Here is a 21093-nt window from a genome sequence, read left to right as displayed (position 1 = left end):
CCCCGCGGGGGCCCAGCCCGCTCCCCGCCCCGGTCTCCGCCCCGCCCCCACTCACAGGCCGAGGGCAGCAGGCGGCCGCTGTTGGCCTCCTGCAGCGCCCTGCGCCCGGCAGCGCCCCGCGGGCCGCCGGCCCCGGCCCCGGCCCCTGCGCACCAGCTCCCAGCGCCCCGCGCCGGCCGGGCCCACCGAGGCCATGGGGCCGCCCGTCACCGCGCGCCGCGCCGCGCCCGCCGAGTCAGCGCACAGCCAGGGCGCGCCCCGCGGCAGGCAGGCAGGCTGGGGATGGGGCGCGCGCCACGGCCCCGCGGATTGGCCTCCGGCGCGGGGACGCGCCCCGGGCCCCGCGCTCGCAGTGCCACGTCTCGGCCCCGCCCCGGCCTCGCTCACGTGGACCACTCGGGGCCGAGCGGCGGCTGCCTCCGCTTGGGAGGGCCCACTCCCCCCCCACCGCCGACCCCACCCTTCCTCCCTCAGACAGCCCAGAGCCCCGCCCCCGAGACCCCGCCCCCAGCTCAGACAGCCCAGAGCCCCGCCCCCAGCGAGCCTGCCCCAGCTCAGACAGCCCAGAGCCCCGCCCCGAGACCCCGCCCCAGCTCGGACAGCCCCAGGGCCCCTCCCAGAAACCACTCCCACCCACTGGCCCCCTCCCCACCACAGAACCCCAGGGTCCCTCCTCAGAGCCCCTCCCCACTCCCACCCACCTCAAACAGCCCAGAGCCCCTCCCGGGGACCCTTCCCCACTCCCACCCTCTCCTCAGATAGCCCAGGGCCCCTTCCCTCAGAGCTCCCCTCCTCACTCTCGCCCACCCCACGTTCCCAGTCCCCCTCCCTGAGAGCCCCTCACTGCCACCCACCCCCACACCTAGCTCCCCTCACTCCCACCCACCCATTGACCCCCTACCCCGGACACCCAGCAACACCCCTCACCTTCAGCTTGGTCCTCCTCCCAGCACCCCTTCCCCTCAAGTTTCAGCCCTGACCCTCCCCTTCAATGGTCCTCTGTGTCCCATCCCCCACCTGCTCCCCCTCATTGACCGCCCAGGACACCCTTCATCTCCTCCCCTTGCACCCCCTGTGGCCCTTCCCCACCTCACCTCTCCCCCTGCCCATAGGGGCGCTGCTGGCTCAGGTGGGGCTGCGCCCCTGCTGGGGGAAGTGAGGGCCTGAATGCCTACGCTCACCAACTAGCCTGCGGTATTTGGCACAAGAGCAAGGAGCCAGTCAGAGTCCGCTCTGGCCAGTCTTTCTGAATCTCCCTCACAGCCTCCATTCAATACTAGCTTTGTTTTTCATTCCCTCTCCAGCATGGCCATGCAGCACTGCTGTGCACAGTTATACAGCTGCTACGTTCCACCCCAGAGGTGGCTGCATTTCTGTTCTGGCAGGAGCTGGCTGGTACACACAGACTGAACCCTCCAGGATGGAACAAGATTATCTGTCACTCTCGCTGACTGCCCCCATGGTTTGCAGCATCTTCCCACCAGTCAGACATTTCAAGACCAGAAGGGACTGTTAATCGTGTAGTAAAGATGGGAGCATCTTTTCATGTGCTGTGTATTTATACCTGCTACTGTATTTTCCACTCCATGCAGCTGATGAAGTGGGTTCTAACCCATGAAAGCTTATGCCTAAATAAATTGGTTAGTCTCTACGGTGCCACAAGGACTCCTCGTTGTGTAGGTTCAGAGATTCCAAGGCCAGAAGGGACCACTGTGATCATAGTCTGACCTCCTGCCTAGCACCAGCCAGAGAGCTGCCCCACAATAATTCCTAGAGTAGATCTGTCAGAAAAACAGCCAATCCTGATTGAAACATTGTCAGCGATGGAGAATCTACAGTAACTCCTCACTTATCAGAGAGGCAGCCGTGTTAGTCTGGATCTGTAAAAGTAGCAAAGAGCCCTGTGACACCTGATAGAGTAACAGACGTATTGGAGCATGAGCTTTCGTGAGTAAATACCCACTTCAGATCCGATGAAGTGGCTTTTCACCCACAGCTCATGCTCCAATACATATAAACTGGACACTAGGAAGTTTAGACTTGAAATTAGATGAAGGTTTCTAACCATTAGAGGAGTGAAGTTCTGGAACAGCCTTCCAAGGGGAGTAGTGGGGGCAAAAGACATATCTGGCTTTAAGACTAAGCTTGATAAGTTTCTGGAGGGGATGGTCTGATGGGATAGCCTAATTTTGGCAATTAATTTGACAATTGATCATTGGTTATCAGCAGGTAAGTATGCCCAGTGGTCTGTGATGGGATGTTAGATGTGGTGGGATCTGAGTTACTACAGAGAATTATTTCCTGGGTGCTGGCTGGTGAGTCTTTCCCACATGCTCAGGGTTTAGCTGATCACCATATTTGGGGTCGGGAAGGAATTTTCCTCCAGGGCAGATTGGCAGAGGCCCTGGAGGTTTTTCGCCTTCCTCTGCAGCATGGGGCACGGGTCACTTGCTGGAGGATTCTCTGCACCTTGAGGTCTTCAAACCACAATTTGAGGACTTCAATACTCAGACATAGGTTAGGGGTTTGTTATTGAAGTGGATGGGTAAGATTCTGTGGCCTGCATTGTGCAGGAGGTCAGACTAGATGATCATAATGGTCCCTTCTGACCTTAAAGTCTATGAGTCTATGAGTAATATGTTAGTCTATCAAGTGCCACAGGGCTCTTTGCTCCTCACTTAACGTCCTCCCAGCTAACATTGTTACATTGCTGATCAATTAGGGAACGTGCTCGTTTAAAATTGCGCAATGCTCCCTTATAACATTGTTTGGCAACCACCTGCTTTGTCCACTGCTTGCAGAAGGAGCAGCCTGTTGGAGCTAGCTGGTGGGGGCTTGGAACCAGGGTGGACCAGCAGCCCCCCCATCAGCTCCCCTAAATTCCCTGTGTGGGCAGTTCAGCTGTCCCTCCCCCCACTGCCATGTGCTGCTTCTGCCCTCTGCCTTGGAGCTGTTCCCAGGAGACTCCTGCTTGCTGTGCGGGGTGGGGGGGAGGAGAGGGGAGCTAATGTCAGGGTGTCCCCCTCCCCCCACTCCTTTACCCATCAGCCATCTACACAGAGCAGTGGAGGGACACCGCAGGGCTCAGGACCAAGGGAGCTTGCTGGCAGCAGCTGCTGCCTCAACTTGCTGATCTCCTTAAAAAGGCAAAGTACTTAGAGTGGGGTCAGCGTACTTAAAGGAGCAATGCATGTCACACACACGGACATCTCTGTCTCTCTCTGCCACGCTGTCTCCCCCCCTCCATTCGTGCTGCCTTGTAGAGTCTGAGGCGACATTAACAACGTGTTAACCCTTGAGGGCTCAGCCAAGTGCGAGTTCATTGAGCAGTAAGACATTCCCTAGGAAATATCCCACCCTCTGACTTCACCACCTCAATCAAGCTTCAGAATTCTCACTGCTGTGTACAGTATCCAATTGTTCAAAACTTGTATATAAAATACAGTCTTTTGTCTGGCAAAAACAACTTCCCAAGAACCTAACCCCCCCATTTACATTAATTCTTATGAGGAAATTGGATTCGCTTAACATCATTTCACTTAAAGTAGCATTTTTCAGGACCAGAACTACAACGTTAAGTGAGGAGTTACTGCACCACAACCCTTGGTAAATTGGCCCCATGGTTAATTATCCTCCCTGCTAAACATTTTCACCCTACTTCTGGTCTGAATTTGTCTAGCTTCACCTTCCAGCCCTTGGATCACATTAGACCTTTCTCGGCTCAATTGAAAAGCCCATTATCAAATATTTCTTCCTCATCTAGATATTCCTGATCAACCTTCTCTTTGTTCAGCTACATAGATTGAGCTCCTCCTTAAATCTATCATTATAAGACAGGTTTTCTAACCCTTTAATCATTCTCTTGGCTCTTCTCTGAATTCTCTCCAATTTATCAACATCTGTCTTGAATTGTGAGCACTAAACCTTGACACAGGATTCCAGCAGTGGTTGCACCAGTACTAAACCCAGAGGTAAAATAACCCCTCCACTTCTGCTCAGGATTGCCCTGTTTTATGCAGCCCAGAATTGCATTAGCTCGTTTGCTCCCAGGGCAATGCTGTGGCCAATCCACCACAAACCTCCAATCTTTTTCAGTCTCAAGCTGCCCAGAATATAGTCCCCTGTCCTCAGGAGCGGCAGGTTTGTATAATTTTTGGTGGTGCCCAGAATGAGTCCAAGTCCTGCCTCTCTATTCACCTGCCTAAGGCTCTGGGAGGAAGTTTGGGTGCAGGCTCTGGGAGGGATTTTGGGGGTGGGTGCAAGCTCTGGGCTGGGGCACGGGTGCAGGAGTGAGTGCTGGCTCTGGGAGGGACTTTGGGTGCAGGAGAGGGTTTGGGGTGCAGGCTCTGGGAGGAAGTTTGGGTACTGGGTGCGGGCTCTGGAGTGGGACAGAGGGTTGGGGTGTGGAAGGGAGTGTGGGGCATGGGGCTGGGCCAGGGATGAGGAGTTTGGGGTGCAGCAGGCAGGCTGCCCTGGGGCTGGGGCAGGGGGGCCAGAGAGGAGGACTCCCCCCAGCCCTCTCTCCACCAGCAGCAGCGAGCTCTGGGGGAATGGAAGGAGGGATCCTACCCGGCACAACACTCACCCCAGCCCCGTCACCCCCCCCACCCCCCGGCTACTGCTCAGGAGGTCTGTCCCTGCCTGCAGGTATATGGGATCTTGGGGAGCAATTACCACACAGGTGGGGTGCCAATTAATTTCTTTATTAAAAGGAAAAAGGAAGTGGTGGGAATTTAACAATGAAATACGATGGGATGGGGTGTATAGGGCGTTTACAATAGACGATGGTGGGGAGGGGGGGTTCTTATTGAACAGTGTAGGGAGTTCTAACAGTGGGGTACAGTAAGTGGGGTTTGGCACAATGGGATACAGTACAGTTAATAAGCAACTCAACTTTATATAGGAACAACTCTAGACACAGTGTGGAATGTAAAACATACCAAAAAGGAGATGCAAGACAAACTGGTAGCTTCTATATAGAATGGTCAACAATCTTAGATAGAATGTATTAAGTGGTTAGTGGCCTTATACACAATGTAACACAATAGTATCAATGCAAATACAAAGTATATCAGAAAGGTGGAGGCAACCAATGGGGTGTTATAATTACAAGTAAAATGTGAATCACAGTGCAATAATACAATATGGGTGATAAGTGAAATTATGCAATGTAGCAAATTACTGACTTAATTTGTGAGGCTGTGATAGCAAGAGTGTACCCAAAGGCTGGGTCAAGAAACAGGAAGGGGGGTGAATGATAGTGGCAAGTGATGAGAGGTGCAGCTGCAAGCAGCGAGAGACTCTGAAGCCCTGCGGGGTAAGGACAACGGAGCAGTGTTGGGGAAGCAGCAAGGGGTTTGGGAAGTTCGGAGGGTGATGCAGACGCGGGGAAAAGCAGCAAGGGGTTACAACAGGGGACACGGAGAAGTACACAGAGGGGGAGATTGGAGCGGGGGAAAAACAGACACGGGAAAGTTCAGGGAGAGATGGAGACAGCGGGAAGACGAATTCAAGCAGCAAAAACCTTATCTATCCTCTAACTTAATCAAACTTATATAAAATGACAAGCAGCTTCTACAAAGTAACAAAACAGGTACAGAATACAACCAGGCAATGGCTTTTTAAATCTATCTTAACCAACGACTAGGCAAAACAACAAATATCACAATTCTAAGCAAAACTATAACAAGCAACTATAGGGAGCAACAAAACAACGAACTATAGCAAGGCAGGTGAGACTTACAAGCTTTACAATCTTAACAAAACTATGACTTATTAAACTAAAAAAACCAAAACCTATGGCGCACCTTATGCTATGGGGAAGTTACAGAGGGCAGAGTGGTATGTGCCCAGGATACAGCTCCCAAGGCAGCCCCCAAGGAAGCCAAGGGATGGTGGCTACCGCAGTGGATACAGCTGAAAGCAGTGAGCCTGAGGCAAAGCCCACAGGAGCAGAGCTTAGCAGCGGCACAGACTTATTTTTAGCGGCAAAGTCCCACAGATTTTAAGAGAGGTTTTAGACACAGACCAAGGTTTAGCTTGAGTCTGTGTGCTGGGGAGACAGAGCCAGCAGCTAAAATAATAAAATAAAAGTATAGAAAGTTTCACAGAGGGATTCTTACCAGCCCCCAAGGCAGTAGCAAAGGCAGAAGCAGCAAGAACATCAGAAGGCTCAGTACGGTCTTGATAATCAGGAGATCTCTCAGGCAGCAATTTGTTCTTCATGGGGGGTACGCTCAAAAATAAAACGAGAGCGGAGAAAGGACCCCCAGAACCCCTGGCTGATCAGACCAGGCAGCAATGCAGGAACCTTTCTGAGGTTTGATCAGAAAATGTCTGGTTATAAAGGCAAACTCAGGCAGCTTCCCACCAGTAACTCTGATTGGTTCCCCTTCTCACAGGGAGGAGAGAAGGCAGGGAAAAGACTGCAGGTAGGCATAGAACATGTCTGGGCAAGTTCTGAGCCCCCAGGTATGACTCATATGCTCAGCTATTTGGCCTTTAGGTCTTGCAGCTCTGGACATTGCCTACCCTACACCAAGCCCAGGTTTAACAAGGTGATAACAGGACCAACCCTTTGAACAGGGCAGTGGTCCCACTTAGCACGCAGCACAAGTGGCCATCGCTTTGAGAAGGGCAATGGCTCTTGTTAAACAACTTAAGGGGCCCTCCCTTTGAGAAGGGCAGAGGCCCTGGTAAACAACTTAACAGCCAGGGAGGGGCGGCCACAGGAGGAGAACAAAAACAAAATGGAGTAGGGGGACAGCTGTAACAGACAAGGTCCAGCCATGATAAGCCCTTCCCTCCCCCCCGGAGTCAACTCGGAGTTGCCTGCCGGGGGCGGGGAGAGGGCTCCCATGCACCTCCTCCCTCTGCAGATCACGTGCAGTAGCTGCCTCAGCCTGCCCCTGGCGCCAATCCCTTGTAGACGGCAGTGGCTTGTGAGAGAGTGCAGTGCAGAGCTGCAGGGAGCAGCCGCCCGCTGCCCAGGGCAGGCAGGGACGCTCGGGGGAGGGGGCGCACTGGGGGTGGCAAGCAGGGCCGGGGAAGAGACCCAGCCCCAGACATTGGTGGAGCCAAGCCCCTGGGCCCTGACTTTGCTGGAGCCTGGGCACCACGGGCCCATGCGACTCGCTGCCCCTGCCTGTCCTGTAATTACGGCCTACACTCTTTGGGCCTACGTGTGTGCATTTACATTTAGCCATGTTAAAACAATCCAGATCGCTCTGTATCAGTGATTGCTCCTCGTCATCATTTGCCACTCCCTCAATTTGTGGGTCATCTGCAAACTTTGTCAGTTGAGATTTTATGTTTTTTACCAGGTAATTGAAAAATTGTTAACTAGCATAGGGCCTAGAACCGATCCCTGCAGCACCCCACTAGAAACCCGCCCACTCAATGATTATACCCGTTTACAATTACATTTTAAGACCTAGCATTTAGCCAGCTTTTAATCCACTTGCTGTGTGCCATGTTAATTTTATATCATTCTTGTTATTTAATCTAAATGTCATGTGGTAACTAAGTTAAACGCCTTAGAGGAGTCTATTGCATTAACGCTATGACATTTATCAAATGAACTTGTAATCTCATAAAAAAATTAATTGTTAGTTTGATAGGATCTATTTTCCATACACCAGGTTCACAGGCAATAATTATGTTACCGTCTGATCATTCTTTATTAATCAATTTCTGTATCAACTGCTATATTATCTTGCCTGGGATCAGTGTCAGAATGACAGGCCTATAATTAGCCAGGTCATCCCATGTGCTCTTTTTAAATATTGGCACAACATTAGCTTTTTTCCAGCCTTCTGAAACTTTCCCCGTGTTCCAAGACTGACTGAAAAAAAAAATCGACATTGATGGTCCTTTGGGCTCCTCAGACAACTCTTTTACAACTCTTGGGTGCGAGTTACTGTTCAAGTTCCAGCATTTGAGTCCCATTTTGTCTTTGTCTGCAAGGGTCAGAGCCCACTGCTATGACAAGACTTCTCCCTGGGGAACAAAAATACCATGATCAAGTCACAAGTGAAAAGGTGGGTAGGATGTAAGTTACCAGACTGCATGAGTTTGTCCTGCACTAACGGGCTGCTACAGAGATGGGTGATATCTAGGGTCAACATTTAAGTGCATAAAAATGCCCATTCTGGGGCAGACCAAAGGTCCATCTAGCGCAGTGTCCTGTCTTCCGACAGTGGCCAGTGCCAGGTGCTTCAGAGGGAATGAACAGAACAGGCAATCATCCAGTGATCCATTTGATAAGATGCTACTTTACTTCTGTATTCCTTGAAGATAAATACCACATACCTCCTCCCCAAATCCCCTCTTGCAGGGCAGAGGGTCCAGAGTCTCCCCAGAAAAAAGAAACAGTCATCACTTCTGCAAGAAGGCTGCAGGACCCGGTTATCCTGCTGCTGCAGCTCTGTTTGCTCTTACTGCCTTTGCTCTAAGGCCATATCCCAGGGTGTATGACATGCCCGAGACCCCAGGCAGAGCCAAATCTCTGTGATGTTTCAAAAGCCTGGAGCATCCTGTGTGTAAACAGAGAGCCTCACAATGCCAGGGAGGTGGAATGGAGCAGCTGTGTCCGGACAGTTTAGCAACTGAAGCAAGTGACTGTCCCATGCCTGGTTTGGTAGGAGCTAGCCGGGGTGGGCGAAGGAAAACACAGCTATCCAGCGAGGTCTCAGCACTCTACCCAAGCTCCATGTCTTGTGCGCTGGAGCAGGCTGCTCCCCACCAGAAACAAGACAAACTAACCTCGTGCTGACCGACCATCTGGGGCAAGACTAGTGCAGTATTGCTTCATGCTGGGCTCTGCAGAGGCCAGACAATTGCTCACGCCCAGGCTGCCCCAGTGACTTTTCCTCCAGCAGAGAGTCCAGCCCTGTGTCCAGCCTTAGTATTTATCCCCCTGCCCCATCCAAAGTGGAGCAGAAACCTTTGCCCAGAGAAACTGTGTCATCTCACAGCTCTGAGTTTTAGCGAGCTCAGCTCTGAGGTGTGGAAACTGGACTTCAGGTCATTCCCAGAGTCGTTTCCTGTTGAATACTTTGGGGTCTCTGGGCAAGTAGGTGCCCAGGGATCCGAGTGATGCTCCTGTGGCAATTCCTTTGTGACTGTACAATAACGCTGCATGGGTGACCAGCTACGATCCCTGTAAGCTACGGGGCTGCACAGCAGGCTATCAAGGGCTGCACAGGTGGGAGAGACGCCCTTCCCGGCCCGGCCCTGCCAGAGCTGCTGCGGCCATGGAGAGGCGCCTCTCACCCAGCCCGCCGGAGCTGCCACAGGTGGGGAGAAATACCTTTTCCTCGCCACCCGGTCCTGAGTTGCTGCGGCGAGAGAGGGCTGGGGGAGTCCTCTCTCCCTGGGGCAGCCTGCACCCCAAATCCCTCATCCCCGGCCCCACCCCAGAGCCCGCACCCCCCTCTGGATCCCTCACCCACCCACCCCAATCCTCTGCCCCAGCTCTAAGCCCTCTCCTGCACCCCAAACCCCACATCTCTGGCCCCACCCCAGAGCCTGCACCCCAGCCAGAGCCTGCATCCCAACCTCGCTGCAGCCCTGAGCCCCTCCCACACTCTGAACCCCTCAGCCCCACCCCTGCCACATATCACCTTCATATTGGTGCACATAACAAAATTCATTCTGCACATGGACTTAAAAACATAAGAGGGAACAATGGTCACCAGCCAGCAGAGACAGCAGCCCCTTCTGAGGCGTCTTTCTGGCATCCACGCCTCTCTGCAGAGTCCAGAAATTGCTTGTCAGCCTGTAGAGAAATCTCTGTATTAACTATCTCTATAAATCTTTATGACATTGCATTGTGTTATTTTGTATTAAGTGTAACCCTTCTGCCCCTCTGAGTTGCAGCAACAAGGGCCGGGTTCAGTATCCAGGGGTTCCGTTTCAATAACACAATGCAAAACCGGCTCAAGCCCCCACCCAGTGACCTGGGACAATTACCTACCACCCCCCCCCGGGCGCCTCTAGGAGGCAATACTTCCCCACTCGCAAGCACGAAGTCTGTGTGTAGCAAAATCCTTTTAATAAAGGAGGGAAACAATGCGGCATCACGTTGGAGAGACACCACAAACAGGACTATACACAAACCATAAGCAAAACCCACCTCCAAGTACATTTGGCACTGTCCTTAGGGTCTTAAGTCCAATCACCCCAAAGTCCAACAACCCAAAAGTCTCAGTCTCTGGTCAGTGCCACCCCAGAGTTCAAAAGTTTATCTGCAGAGTTTTACCCCCCCAGCCTGGGTGGAAATGGGGGGGGGGGTCACACACACAGGGTGCTAAGGGACACCTTACGTGGGCCAGGGCCGACTGCCCCGCTTCTCCGTGGAGTTCTGCTGCAGCCTTCACCACGACTGGCTCCACTCCACCAGCTGTCAAGTATCAGAGGGGGAGCCGTGTTAGTCTGGTTCTGTAGAAGCAGCAAAGAATCCTGTGGCACCTTATAGACTAACAGATGTTTTGCAGCATGAGCTTTCGTGGGTGAATACCCACTTCTTCGGATGCAAGCAGTGGAAATTTCCAGGGGCAGGTGTGTATATCTCCACCAGCTGTGCCGCTCCTTCAGCCGACCCGTGAACCACGTCAGCCGTCCGCAAACCGCTCCACACTGCTCACTGTTCCATGGGCTGCTCCAACGTGCTGCAGACTGCTCCGCTCTGCCAGCTGCTTGGTGATAGATCTTCAGGCTCTCCCACTACTTAACACAGCACTCAGTGATCTCAGCTCAGTAAGCTTAGCTCTTTTAGTGATTTCAGCTCTTAGTGATTTCCACTTGTAGTAGGAGAGCCCCAGTGCCACATGGCCCAACGTGAATTCAGGTCAGCAACCTCTAGATGGACTCCTAAAGGATTCAAAATTAGCTCTGCTCTTTAACAGTGGAGAGAGGAGGAAGTGCAATTGGTGTTCCAGACCCTCAAAAGGGGCCCATACCATCAGGTACACACACCAGTCCCCACCCTCTCTCCCTTCACTGGGTTTTGGAACCCATGTCCCTTGTCTAGCAAGTACTATTTAATGTAGGTTGAGTCATTTCTGTCATAAAGCAGTCTCATAGTTCCTCATTCACATAATTAAGGTAACAGCCCTTTTTTTTCCTTCCTGCCCCAATAACAAAGAAATTGGGGATCCCACAGCTGTGAAAATAACCATCCCATGCTGCTGTGTGTTATGCTAAGTGGAGTGGGTTTACCAATGCAAATGCACATTCCTAAAATTCCTTTGCCCACTCCTCATAATGTACCACCAGATGTCAGGGTAGGGCTCATCCTGACTCTGCTTACATAAGTATCTTTCTATATTAAGTATCTTTATGACATTGCATCTTGCATGATGTTATTTTGTATTTCATATGACTTGGCATTGGGCCTCTCTATTTTCATAGAACTTTGTATTAGATCCCTATATAGAAAACTGGTAAAAAAAAAACAACAACTTTGTATCAAATGTTATAGCCCCTAAGGATAGTATAGTTAAAGTAAAAGAAACATGTGCCTTTTTGCTAGAAGTGGAATAAGATCTTCCCCCCACTCTGTAATCAATTGCCCTATTGACTGAATGAGGTGTGAATGAGTGAGGCTTGGAAGACGCCCACCTCCAGACAGGGACAAGAGTTGCAGAGGGAATGGGAGCCAGAGCAAAGGACAATACAACTTGTCAAGTGGGCCCAACAAAGAAGCACAGACACACTGACGGCCTCAGGGGTTAGAAGCCAGCACCTGCTTTAGAAAACACCCTCTGTGAGCAGCACTGGGACAACACCCAGAGAAAAGCAGCACAAAGACCAATGGACACAGACCAACGGACACAGACCCAGATTTTGAATCTGGTCTAGATTTGCATAAGAGAGAAGCTGCTATAAATGTGAGGTGTCTTGCAGGAGGACCCCGGGTCTCCTCTTGTCACCATCGGAGCATCGATCCGGATCGGCAGAAGCCCGGCTCCACCCCTCCCCCATCTAACTCACCTGGCCAGTGCAGTTAAGGGGAGCAACTAGTTGGTAACAACAGCAAGACGGAGTGTGTTTGTGCCTGTGTGTGTGTGCCTGTGTGTGTATGCATGACTGTGATATATATCTCATATGCCTATCATAGAGTATTAATTAATACCTGTATTACTAATAAATGTGGCGTTTTGCCTTAATCCCCCTGAAAAGATCCTGTATGGTACTTTGAGTACAACAAGCCTAGCTCTCCTTCCCAGCAAGGGCTCCAGCGTTCTACAGCTGTGCACTGCAAAGTCCGGTTCATTATGAACATTATTGTCTGTTGGGATCAAGGAGACGCGGAGTCAAGAGGTTTGTCAAGCAGGCGTCCCGAGCTCTCTTGAGCTGGGTTTTTATTAGTAATTAGATCAAAGAGCATGAGATCATGGTTACTTGTAACATATTGATTGGTTCCCCCACAGCCATCTCCCCTTGTGCAATATATCATGAATGGTGAAGAGACTACGTGAGCTATAGCAGGGGCTATGTGCGCTATTGCCTAGTCTATGCTTAATCAATAACCTGAGCATTGCTTTACCTTAAGCCAGGAGTAAATGTAATAAACACGTGTGTGGTTTGCCAGCACAGCATGTTTCACTACATCTCCCCCTTTTTGTTTTTAAGCAATTTGCAGGCATAATCCTAGCACCTCCCCCACCGCCCTCTGCTCCGTTAAGCAGAAGGTACTTTGGTTTAAAGTCTTTGCAAATACCTCCCATATATTAAGATGAACCCCCCCAGTCACTATCGGCCCCCCTTCCGTAGGGACAGTAGTTAAACTGAAAATAATTATTGTTAATAAAAGTACAGAGTTGGCATTTAAGGAGGCTATTAATGCCATCATATAGTTCTCTGCCGTTTTCTCTTGGCTTGTTTTTTCCAACAGTTGTTCAGCCTGATTAGCTAGGTTCTTCACTTGGCCCCATGTGACAGGTGCATTTCGTTGGCCCCCTCGTTGTCGGCCCGTTGTCACTTTTCCTTGTTCATCATATAAGTGTATGTTGAAGTCAGGGATGGGGTTGCTCAGTCCCTGATGCCACGCCATCCTTGTATGGTCGAACGTATCGTGCAGGTACCCAGAGCGGGCCGCTTGGTGTTGATACAGCTGCGTAACCGCGCCCCCAGGTGATTAGTGGCACAGGTTCGCTCCACTCCGGGCCAGGTAGCTGACGATAGGTTACCTTTGGAGCAGGAAGAACTTCGGTCGTCTGATAATGCCATTGTGCCCTGGTGAAAAATTGAGAATTGAAAGGTAATAGATTTAAATGATTGAGTGTAAACAGTACTTGAGCCAGCCATTCTTCCTTTTCTGTCAGGCTGCCGGGGACAATTCCCCCTTTTTGTTTTTGCCGCAGGAGAGCAGTTTTTAATGTGCGATTAGCTCGTTCTACAATGGCTTGTCCTTGGGAATTGTATGGGATGCCAAAGGTATGCGTGATTCCCCATCGCGTGCAGAACGCTGCCATCGCTGAAGAGCAATAGGCTGGGCCGTTGTCAGTTTTTAAAGCTGATGGCTTTCCCATCACTGCAAAGGAACGAATGAGGTGATTACAGACATGTTTCGCCTTTTCCCCTTTTTGTGGCGTTGCCCATATATATCCAGAATAAGTGTCTATGACTACATGCAAATAGGACCAGGGAGCTAATGGTGGGAACCGAGTGACGTCCATTTGCCACAATTGGTTTGCACCTAGCCCCCAAGGATTTACCCCGATAGCGGGGCCTGCGAGGTTTCCAGTACACTCAGGGCACTGCTGAATAACCGCTTTTGCATCAGATAGTGGTATGGAAAATTGCTTGGCCAATGCCCTAGCATTTTGGTGATGTAAGGAGTGACTTTCCATAGGAGAGCAGGGGAAAGCCGTTAAGGCGTTATCAGCATAGGCATTGCCTTGCGAGATTTCTCCGGGGAAAGGCTGATGACTTCTAACATGTGCAATAAAAAATAGATGTCGTCGGTGACGTAATATCAGTTGTAGGGAAAGAAATAAACCAAGCAAATTATTATCCAAAGATGCAGTAACACAACTAGAAGCAATATTACTAACAACATTTGCAGCATACAAACTGTCTGTTATGAGGTTAACCAGTTGATCAGAAAATGTGTTAAAGGCAAGAATTAACGCAGCTAGCTCCGCACGCTGAGGAGAGCGTTGCGGTAAGGTAAACTGGGATTTCCACTGGTCATTTTCTTCCAGCGACCACCCCTCTAGAGGGCCACCATCGGTGAAAATGGTAAGAGCTTCTTGTATGGGAACGGAGATACCAAGTAAAATACTTTCAGTGGAATATGCTGAGCAACTTGGAGACGAGGATCCTTGGGAGTATGGTAAATTCTGGACCCAACATAATTGGCTAGGGCTATTTGCACCTCCTCCGAGTGCATACATGCAACTTCCCAGGTGGCGATGGGGATGGGGATAATAATGTTTACTAAATCCATGGCAAACAAGTTTAGTGCTCGATTGCGTCCTTTAGTGATTAATTGAGCAAACATTCCAGACAATGGGACGAGTGTGTATTTGTGTGTGTGGTAAATACATCCACTCGAGGATAAATTCTCTCTCACTTGTATGTTGAAGTAATGCCCCCATGAATTGCTTAGTGTCCCCAAGAATGATTAAGGACGGGGGCACGTCAGGTACTGCTCTATCTACCCACCTTTCTGCCATGGCTTCATTGACCTTATGCACTACCTCCTGTTGTTCGTTTGTTAGTGATATTATGTCTCCCGGTTGCTTTCCTAATTTTAGGGCATTAAACAGTGGAGTTAACATAGATGTGGGAATCTTGTAATACGGTCTTATCCAATTTATGGATCCCAGAATTTGCTGTAGTACTACATATGTTAATTTTTTTGGCAAGGTAAGTTTTGGAAGTATGGGCATGGAGTATGCTGTAAGCATTTTATGACCTAAATATTGAAAAGGTTCGGCTTCCTGTATTTTTTCCGGGGCTACTACCAGACCCGATTGACTTAAGATATCAGTTAACTCACTTTTCCATGTGGTGGGTAGGGGCCTACCGGCTATTAAGATATCATCCATATAATGGTATACAAGTAGCTGTTTGAACTTATTTCTGAAAGGTTGAAGAGCATTGTTTACAAAATACTGACACATGGTAGGGCTATTTAACATGCCCTGGGGTAACACTTTCCAATGATAACGTGTTGTGGGTTGGGCGTTGTTCAGGACTGGCACTGTGAATGCAAAATACTTTCTATCCTTTTCCTGTAACGGTATTGTAAAGAAACAATCCTTTAAATCAATTATTGCCACCTGGTAGTCATAAGGGATTAAATTTGGATTGGGGAGGCCACACTGCAGGGGGCCCATTGGTTCTAGTATTTTATTAATTTCCCTCAAATCGTGAAGGAGCCTCCATTTTCCTGATTTTTTCTTAATTACAAAAACAGGAGTATTGTACGGGCTTGTAGTATGCTCAATGTGTCCATCTTTTAATTGTTGCTCAACTAATTGCTGCAAAGCTTCTAATTTGTCTTTAGGTAATGGCCATTGTTCTACCCAGACTGGTTTATCAGTTTTCCACTGTAACGGAAGAGCCTGAGGCTTACTCATCTTCCAAAACCAGTTTTGCCCCTATCTGTTCTAACAAATCTCTTCCCCAAATGTTAAACTGTAAAGGCAATATGCAGGGTTGAATATATGCTATTATGGGGCCTTGTTCCTGGGATTTTACCGGTAACCATTGAGAGCTCTTTTTAGATGCCTGGCTTCCTCCCACCCCGAATACCGCAGGGGCTATCTCAGAAGGCCATTGAGGTTCTCAATCCTTTTCAGCTATGACAGAAACATCCGCCCCTGTGTCCAACAAACCGGTCAGCCACTTACCTTGGAGTATATACTTACGTTGAGGTTTGTGCAGGGATATTTGGTGTACCAACGCCGCCACCTGTGGGTGAAAGGAAGAGTCGCTGTCGCCTTCAGTACGGGTGGATCCGAAACCTCCTGTACGTGTTACCTGTGATTTTTCTCCAGGGAGCTCATATGGCAACAGTATCAGTTGTGCCCAGGAGTCCCCTCGTCTTAAAGTAAAAGGCAGGTGACTCCAATACTGAACATATATTTTTCCCTGATAATCAGCATCAATCACTCCTGGAACTACCACAATTCCTTGTTTACTTGCTGATGACCGAGGGAGTATAATGCCCACCGTCCCTTCAGGAAGGGGCCCTTTTAGTTGAGTAGGCATTACAAGAACTTCCCCCGGTAAGAATGAGGATTTTTCTTCTTGATTATACAAGTCTATTCCAGCACTGCCGGTCGTTGCCGGTTGCGCCCTAGTCAATTCTTCCGCCCCCGTTGTTTTTCCGGGGCCCGGGGAGGGCCCGATCACTGGTTTCCCTGCCCCAGTCCTGATCGACATTGATTTGCCCAATGATACCCCTTGTTGCATTTAGGACATTTTCTGGAGGGCCTACCCCCTTCCTGGGGCCTTCCTTTATGTGCCCCCCCTCCGGGTGCCCTACACTGGCTTTTAAAGTGTCCCGGTTTTTTGCAATTAAAACAATTTCCTGCTGGTTTATTACCTTGTCTTATAGCCCCCGCCAAAAGAGCCATAGCGTGGGTTTGACTAGCGACATCCGCGCAAGCCTGAATCATGTCCGCTAAAGTGTACGAGGGGCGATGTATTATAGATTGCAGTACCTTCTTGCAATCAGCATTAGCCTGCTCATAGGCCAGTCGCTGTAAAAGCTCTGTCTGTGCCTCCTCGTTATCAACCTGCCGCTGTACTGCTTCCTTGAGCCTATCTATGAACTGCGGATACGGCTCTGTAGGCTGCTGCCGGGTGGCTGTGAAAGACCTAGTCGGTTTCCCACTTACGGGAACCCTTCTGAAAGCTCTCATAACACTAAGTTTAGTACGAATATATGCATCTGGGTCTAACTCCAACTGTCCCTCTATAGTGCTAAATTGGCCTGCTCCATAAATCTGGTCAGGCGTGGCAGCTGGGGTTGAGTATCCTACAGCAGCTAACCTAAACTCACTGTCCCACACCATATACTGGGCGGGGGTCAGCACCATACGAAATAAGTCTTTCCAATCTTGTGGAGCCATAATGTAGCCATTTCCAATTCCTTCTAAGATGCCTGCCACGAAATTAGACCTGATGCCTGTCTCCGTGATAGCTTTTCTCACCTCCCTCAGTACTGTATACGGTAGCGCCGTCCACTCTCTGGCGGCATTGCCCTGTGCATCGACTCCTGCCGCTATAGGCATTAACATGGGCAACTCCCCCTCCCACTGATGTTCTTCCTCCAAATTCAATTCCCCCGTCTCACGCGCCAACGCAACCGCCACCCGGACGCAGCCCCCACGATTCCCCCGGAGACAAGGCTGATCAGTTCCTTTATCAACGGGGGGATCCGAGGGCCGCTGCCCCGTATCCGACACCGCAGGCGCTGGTGGTAGCACCCGCGGGTACGGAGGCGGTGTCGTCAGCGCGAGAAGCGGGGCGGCAGTGAGAGACGCCTGTGGCCCCAGTTTTCCCACTGCCTCAGTACAGCGCTGCCACATGAGCAGGTGCTGTACTGCTGCTCGGTTTCTCAAAGAGCTGTGTTCCTATCTTTTGCCAATCTTCTTGCTGCAGGGACCCCTCTTCGGGATACCAGGGGCATTGACATTCTATTTCCTTAACAAAATCCTCTACATGCCGCAGCGTAACCGCTGGGCAACCGCTCCCCTCAATGAGCTTAAATAATTCCTTAGCATGAGCCTTTTGTGGCACTGATAAATCGCTCCCCATACTCACGAGTGGCTGTTTCCAGCGGGTGCACCTAGACTATTCCAGTCGGATGAGCAGGGGTCCTCGGGATCCAGTGAATCACGTCGGGGTCACCAGATGTTGGGATCAAGGAGACGCGGAGTCAAGAGGTTTGTCAAGCAGGCGTCCCGAGCTCTCTTGAGCTGGGTTTTTATTAGTAATTAGATCAAAGAGCATGAGATCATAGTTACTTGTAACATATTGATTGGTTCCCCCACAGCCATCTCCCCTTGTGCAATATATCATGAATGGTGAAGAGACTACGTGAGCTATTGGAGGGGCTACGTGCGCTATTGCCTAATCTATGCTTAATCAATAACCTGAGCATTGCTTTACCTTAAGCCAGGAGTAAATGTAATAAACACGTGTGTGGTTTGCCAGCACAGCATGTTTCACTACAATTGTCCTTTCCGAAAATCACAGGAACTGCACGTGGACTGGACCTATTAGGGTAGGTTCATTGATCCCAGTCACCCATGGCAGGATTGTTTACGACAGTCAGGGCTTCCTCCAGTCTAGTGCAGACATCTCAAACAATGGGGACCCTTCTCATTTCCTCATATCTCACCATCAGGCAGGGTTTCCGGAGAGCAAGCCTAGAGCCACCCCCCTTTGCTGCCATGACCCCCAAAGGCAATAAGAAGGGGTTCTTTAAATCTATTAGGAGCAAGAGAAAGAGGAAGGAAAGCATAGTCCTCTACTTAGTGGAGAAGGAGAGTGAATAATGGATGACAGCAGGAGACTGAAGTCATGCATGCCTGTTTGTCTTCAGTAAAAAGGTTAATTGTGACTAGATATGTGATGTGACCAACAAGGGGAACGGAACACCACCCAAAATAGGGAGAGAACGGGTTAAAGAATAATTAGATAAATTAGATATATTCAAGTCAGCAGAGCCTGATGAAATTAATTCTAGGGTACTTAAGGAAAAATGGTTCCTCACCTTCTCGTAACTGTTGTTCTTCCATGTGTTGTTCACGTCCATTCCAATCAGGTGTGTGTGCGCACGTGCACGGTGGCTGGAAGATTTTTCCCCCAAGCAGCATCCGTTGGATTGGCCTGGGCGCCCCCTGGGTTCGCACCTTCATGCCGCTGAATATAGAGCCCTGTCGACCCGCCACCTCCTCAGTTCCTTCTTGCCGGCTACTCTGACAGAGAGGAAGGAGGTGGGCATTGGAATGGACATGAACAACACATCTCAAAGAACAACAGTTACGGGAAGCGAGTAACCGTTTTTCTTCGAGTGCTTGTTCAGGTCCATTCCAATCAGGTGACTCACAAACCCAAGTTTAGGTGGTACAGTCAAAGTTGTTCACTGATTGGAGCACTGCTCGTCCAAAGGCCGCATCGTCTCTGGCCTGCTGGGTAATCGCACAGTGCGTGACGACAGTGTGTATGGAGCACCACGTCGCTGCTCTGCAGAGTTCCTGAGTGGGGACCTGAGCTCATTCTCTGCGGATCTTGAGCAGCACCTTGTGTCACGCAGTCCCCGGGCGCTGCTCTGGAGCTGCTCCCCACCAAGCCAGGCAGGACTCTGGGAGCCTCCTCTCCCTCGGAGCAGCCTGTCTGCAGGGCAAGCAGCTCCCACGGCTTCACCTCCTGGGTCTCTCCTTGGAGCATTCAGCCTCCTCTGCCCCTCCGTGCGCTTCCCCCAGCGACCCCGGCCCGGTGGGGTCCTGGGGAAGCCACAGGGTCCTGCAGAAGCCACAGGGTCCTGCCCCCCCACTTCGCAGTCAGACATGACTCTCAGCCAGCCAGTAACACAGAGGTTTATTTGATGACAGGAACAGGGTCTAAAACAGAGCTTGTAGGTACCACAAACCGGACCCCTCAGCCGGGTCCATTTTGGGACCCAGCGAGGCAGACTCGCACGTCTGCCCTCACTCCTCGTTCCCAGCCAGCCCCAAACTGAAAACCCCTCCAGCCCCTCCTTTGTCTCTTTCCCCGGGCCAGGAGGTCACCTGATCTCTGTCTCCAACACCTTCAGTTGGCACCTTTGCAGAGGGGGGGCCCAGGCCATCGGTTGCTAGGAGACAGAGTGCCAGGCATTTAGGTGCACTGGCCCTTTGCTCTGCGGCAACCACACCCCCTGATCCCACCACCTAGATACTTAAGAACTGCCTAGGGGAAACTGAGGCACCAACACAGTATTCAGAGAAAACATTAAGAACATTCCCAGTTCGTCACACCTTGTGAACAAGCGGTAAGGGCAGAAAGGCGTATAGGAGAGAACATCCCCAATGGAGGAGGAACGCATCTGTGCTGGAGCCTGGGCTGTGATTCTGGAATGAGCAGAACTGCTGGCACTTCCTGTTGCCTCGCGTGGCGAATAGGGTCTATATGGGGGAAAACTCACATTTGGAAGACTGAAATTGCAGGCCCAAAGACTTGAGGGTGGCTCAAGAGTCTTTCAGGCTGTGCAACCTCTTGTCTGTCTTTTCAGAGAAAAAAAAAAAAAAAGAGTCACACCCTCAAATGGGAGGTCCTGGATAGTCTGCTGGACCTCATAAGAGAGCCCCGAGACTTGGAGCCAGGAGTCCCTCCTCATGGCCACCCCAGTAACCATGACCCTAGTGGCAGCGTCAGCACCGTCCAACGTGGCACAGGAGACTAGCTTCCCTTCCTCCACCACAGCTGAAAACTTGACTTGGGAGTCTGAAGGGAGGAGCTCTGAATTTGGCCATCGCCACACAGGTGTTAGTCATACCTGCTGACGATGGCCTGCTGGTTTGAAATATGGTGCTGCAGGTCCCCTGTAGAATAGGCCTTTCACCCAACAAGGTTGAGTTGCTTAGCCTCCCTGTTTTTTGGGGAGGGCCCCTGGAAACCCTGCCGCTCACGCTGATTAGCAACGTCTACGACAAGAGAGTTGGGAGGTGGATGGGAATACAAACGTTCGTACCCTTCGGAGGGCACGAAATAATGCCTCTCGTTGCGCTTGGCCGTGGGTGGCAAGGAAGCTGGGGTTTGCCACAGGGTCTTGGTGGTGGCCACAGTAGTCTTAATCAGTGGTAAGGCAATACGAGAAGGTCCTAAGGGGGCGAGGACATCCACCATGGGATCAGCCTCCTCGACTAAATGCCCAGACCCTGAGCAGCCCTGCACAGCAACTGCTGTAGCACCCTGTTGTCCTGTGCCTCCCAATGCCTCATCCGGAGAGGACGAGGAGGAAGCCCCTATAAGAAGTGGATGCTCCCCGCCATCCACTCCAATGGGTCCCGCAACTCTTGGGGCTCATCGGTGCCGATGGAGCACTTGCCGGCACTGGAGCTGTCAGTGTTGAACCTGGTGTTG

General features: G+C 50.8%; 1 protein-coding gene across 1 annotated transcript in view; it reads right to left on the bottom strand.

The window, feature by feature from the left end:
• TMEM214 (transmembrane protein 214) overlaps positions 1–20856 on the bottom strand; it is a 60891-nt gene extending 40035 nt beyond the window's left edge. The window contains exons 1-3 of the mRNA XM_039530853.1: positions 20702–20856; positions 15867–15927; positions 56–185 (exon numbers count right to left, since the gene is read on the bottom strand). Coding sequence (XP_039386787.1) covers positions 56–185; positions 15867–15927; positions 20702–20856 — 346 coding nt within the window. The remainder of the gene's footprint in view (positions 1–55; positions 186–15866; positions 15928–20701) is intronic.
• Between the last annotated feature and the right edge of the window lie 237 nt (positions 20857–21093).

The sequence above is a fragment of the Mauremys reevesii genome, linkage group 3, assembly GCF_016161935.1.
Source record: "Mauremys reevesii isolate NIE-2019 linkage group 3, ASM1616193v1, whole genome shotgun sequence".
In the NCBI taxonomy this organism is placed as follows: domain Eukaryota; kingdom Metazoa; phylum Chordata; order Testudines; family Geoemydidae; genus Mauremys; species Mauremys reevesii.
The sequence above is the reverse complement of the archived record's forward strand: the minus strand, read 5'-3'. Positions and strand labels throughout refer to the sequence as shown.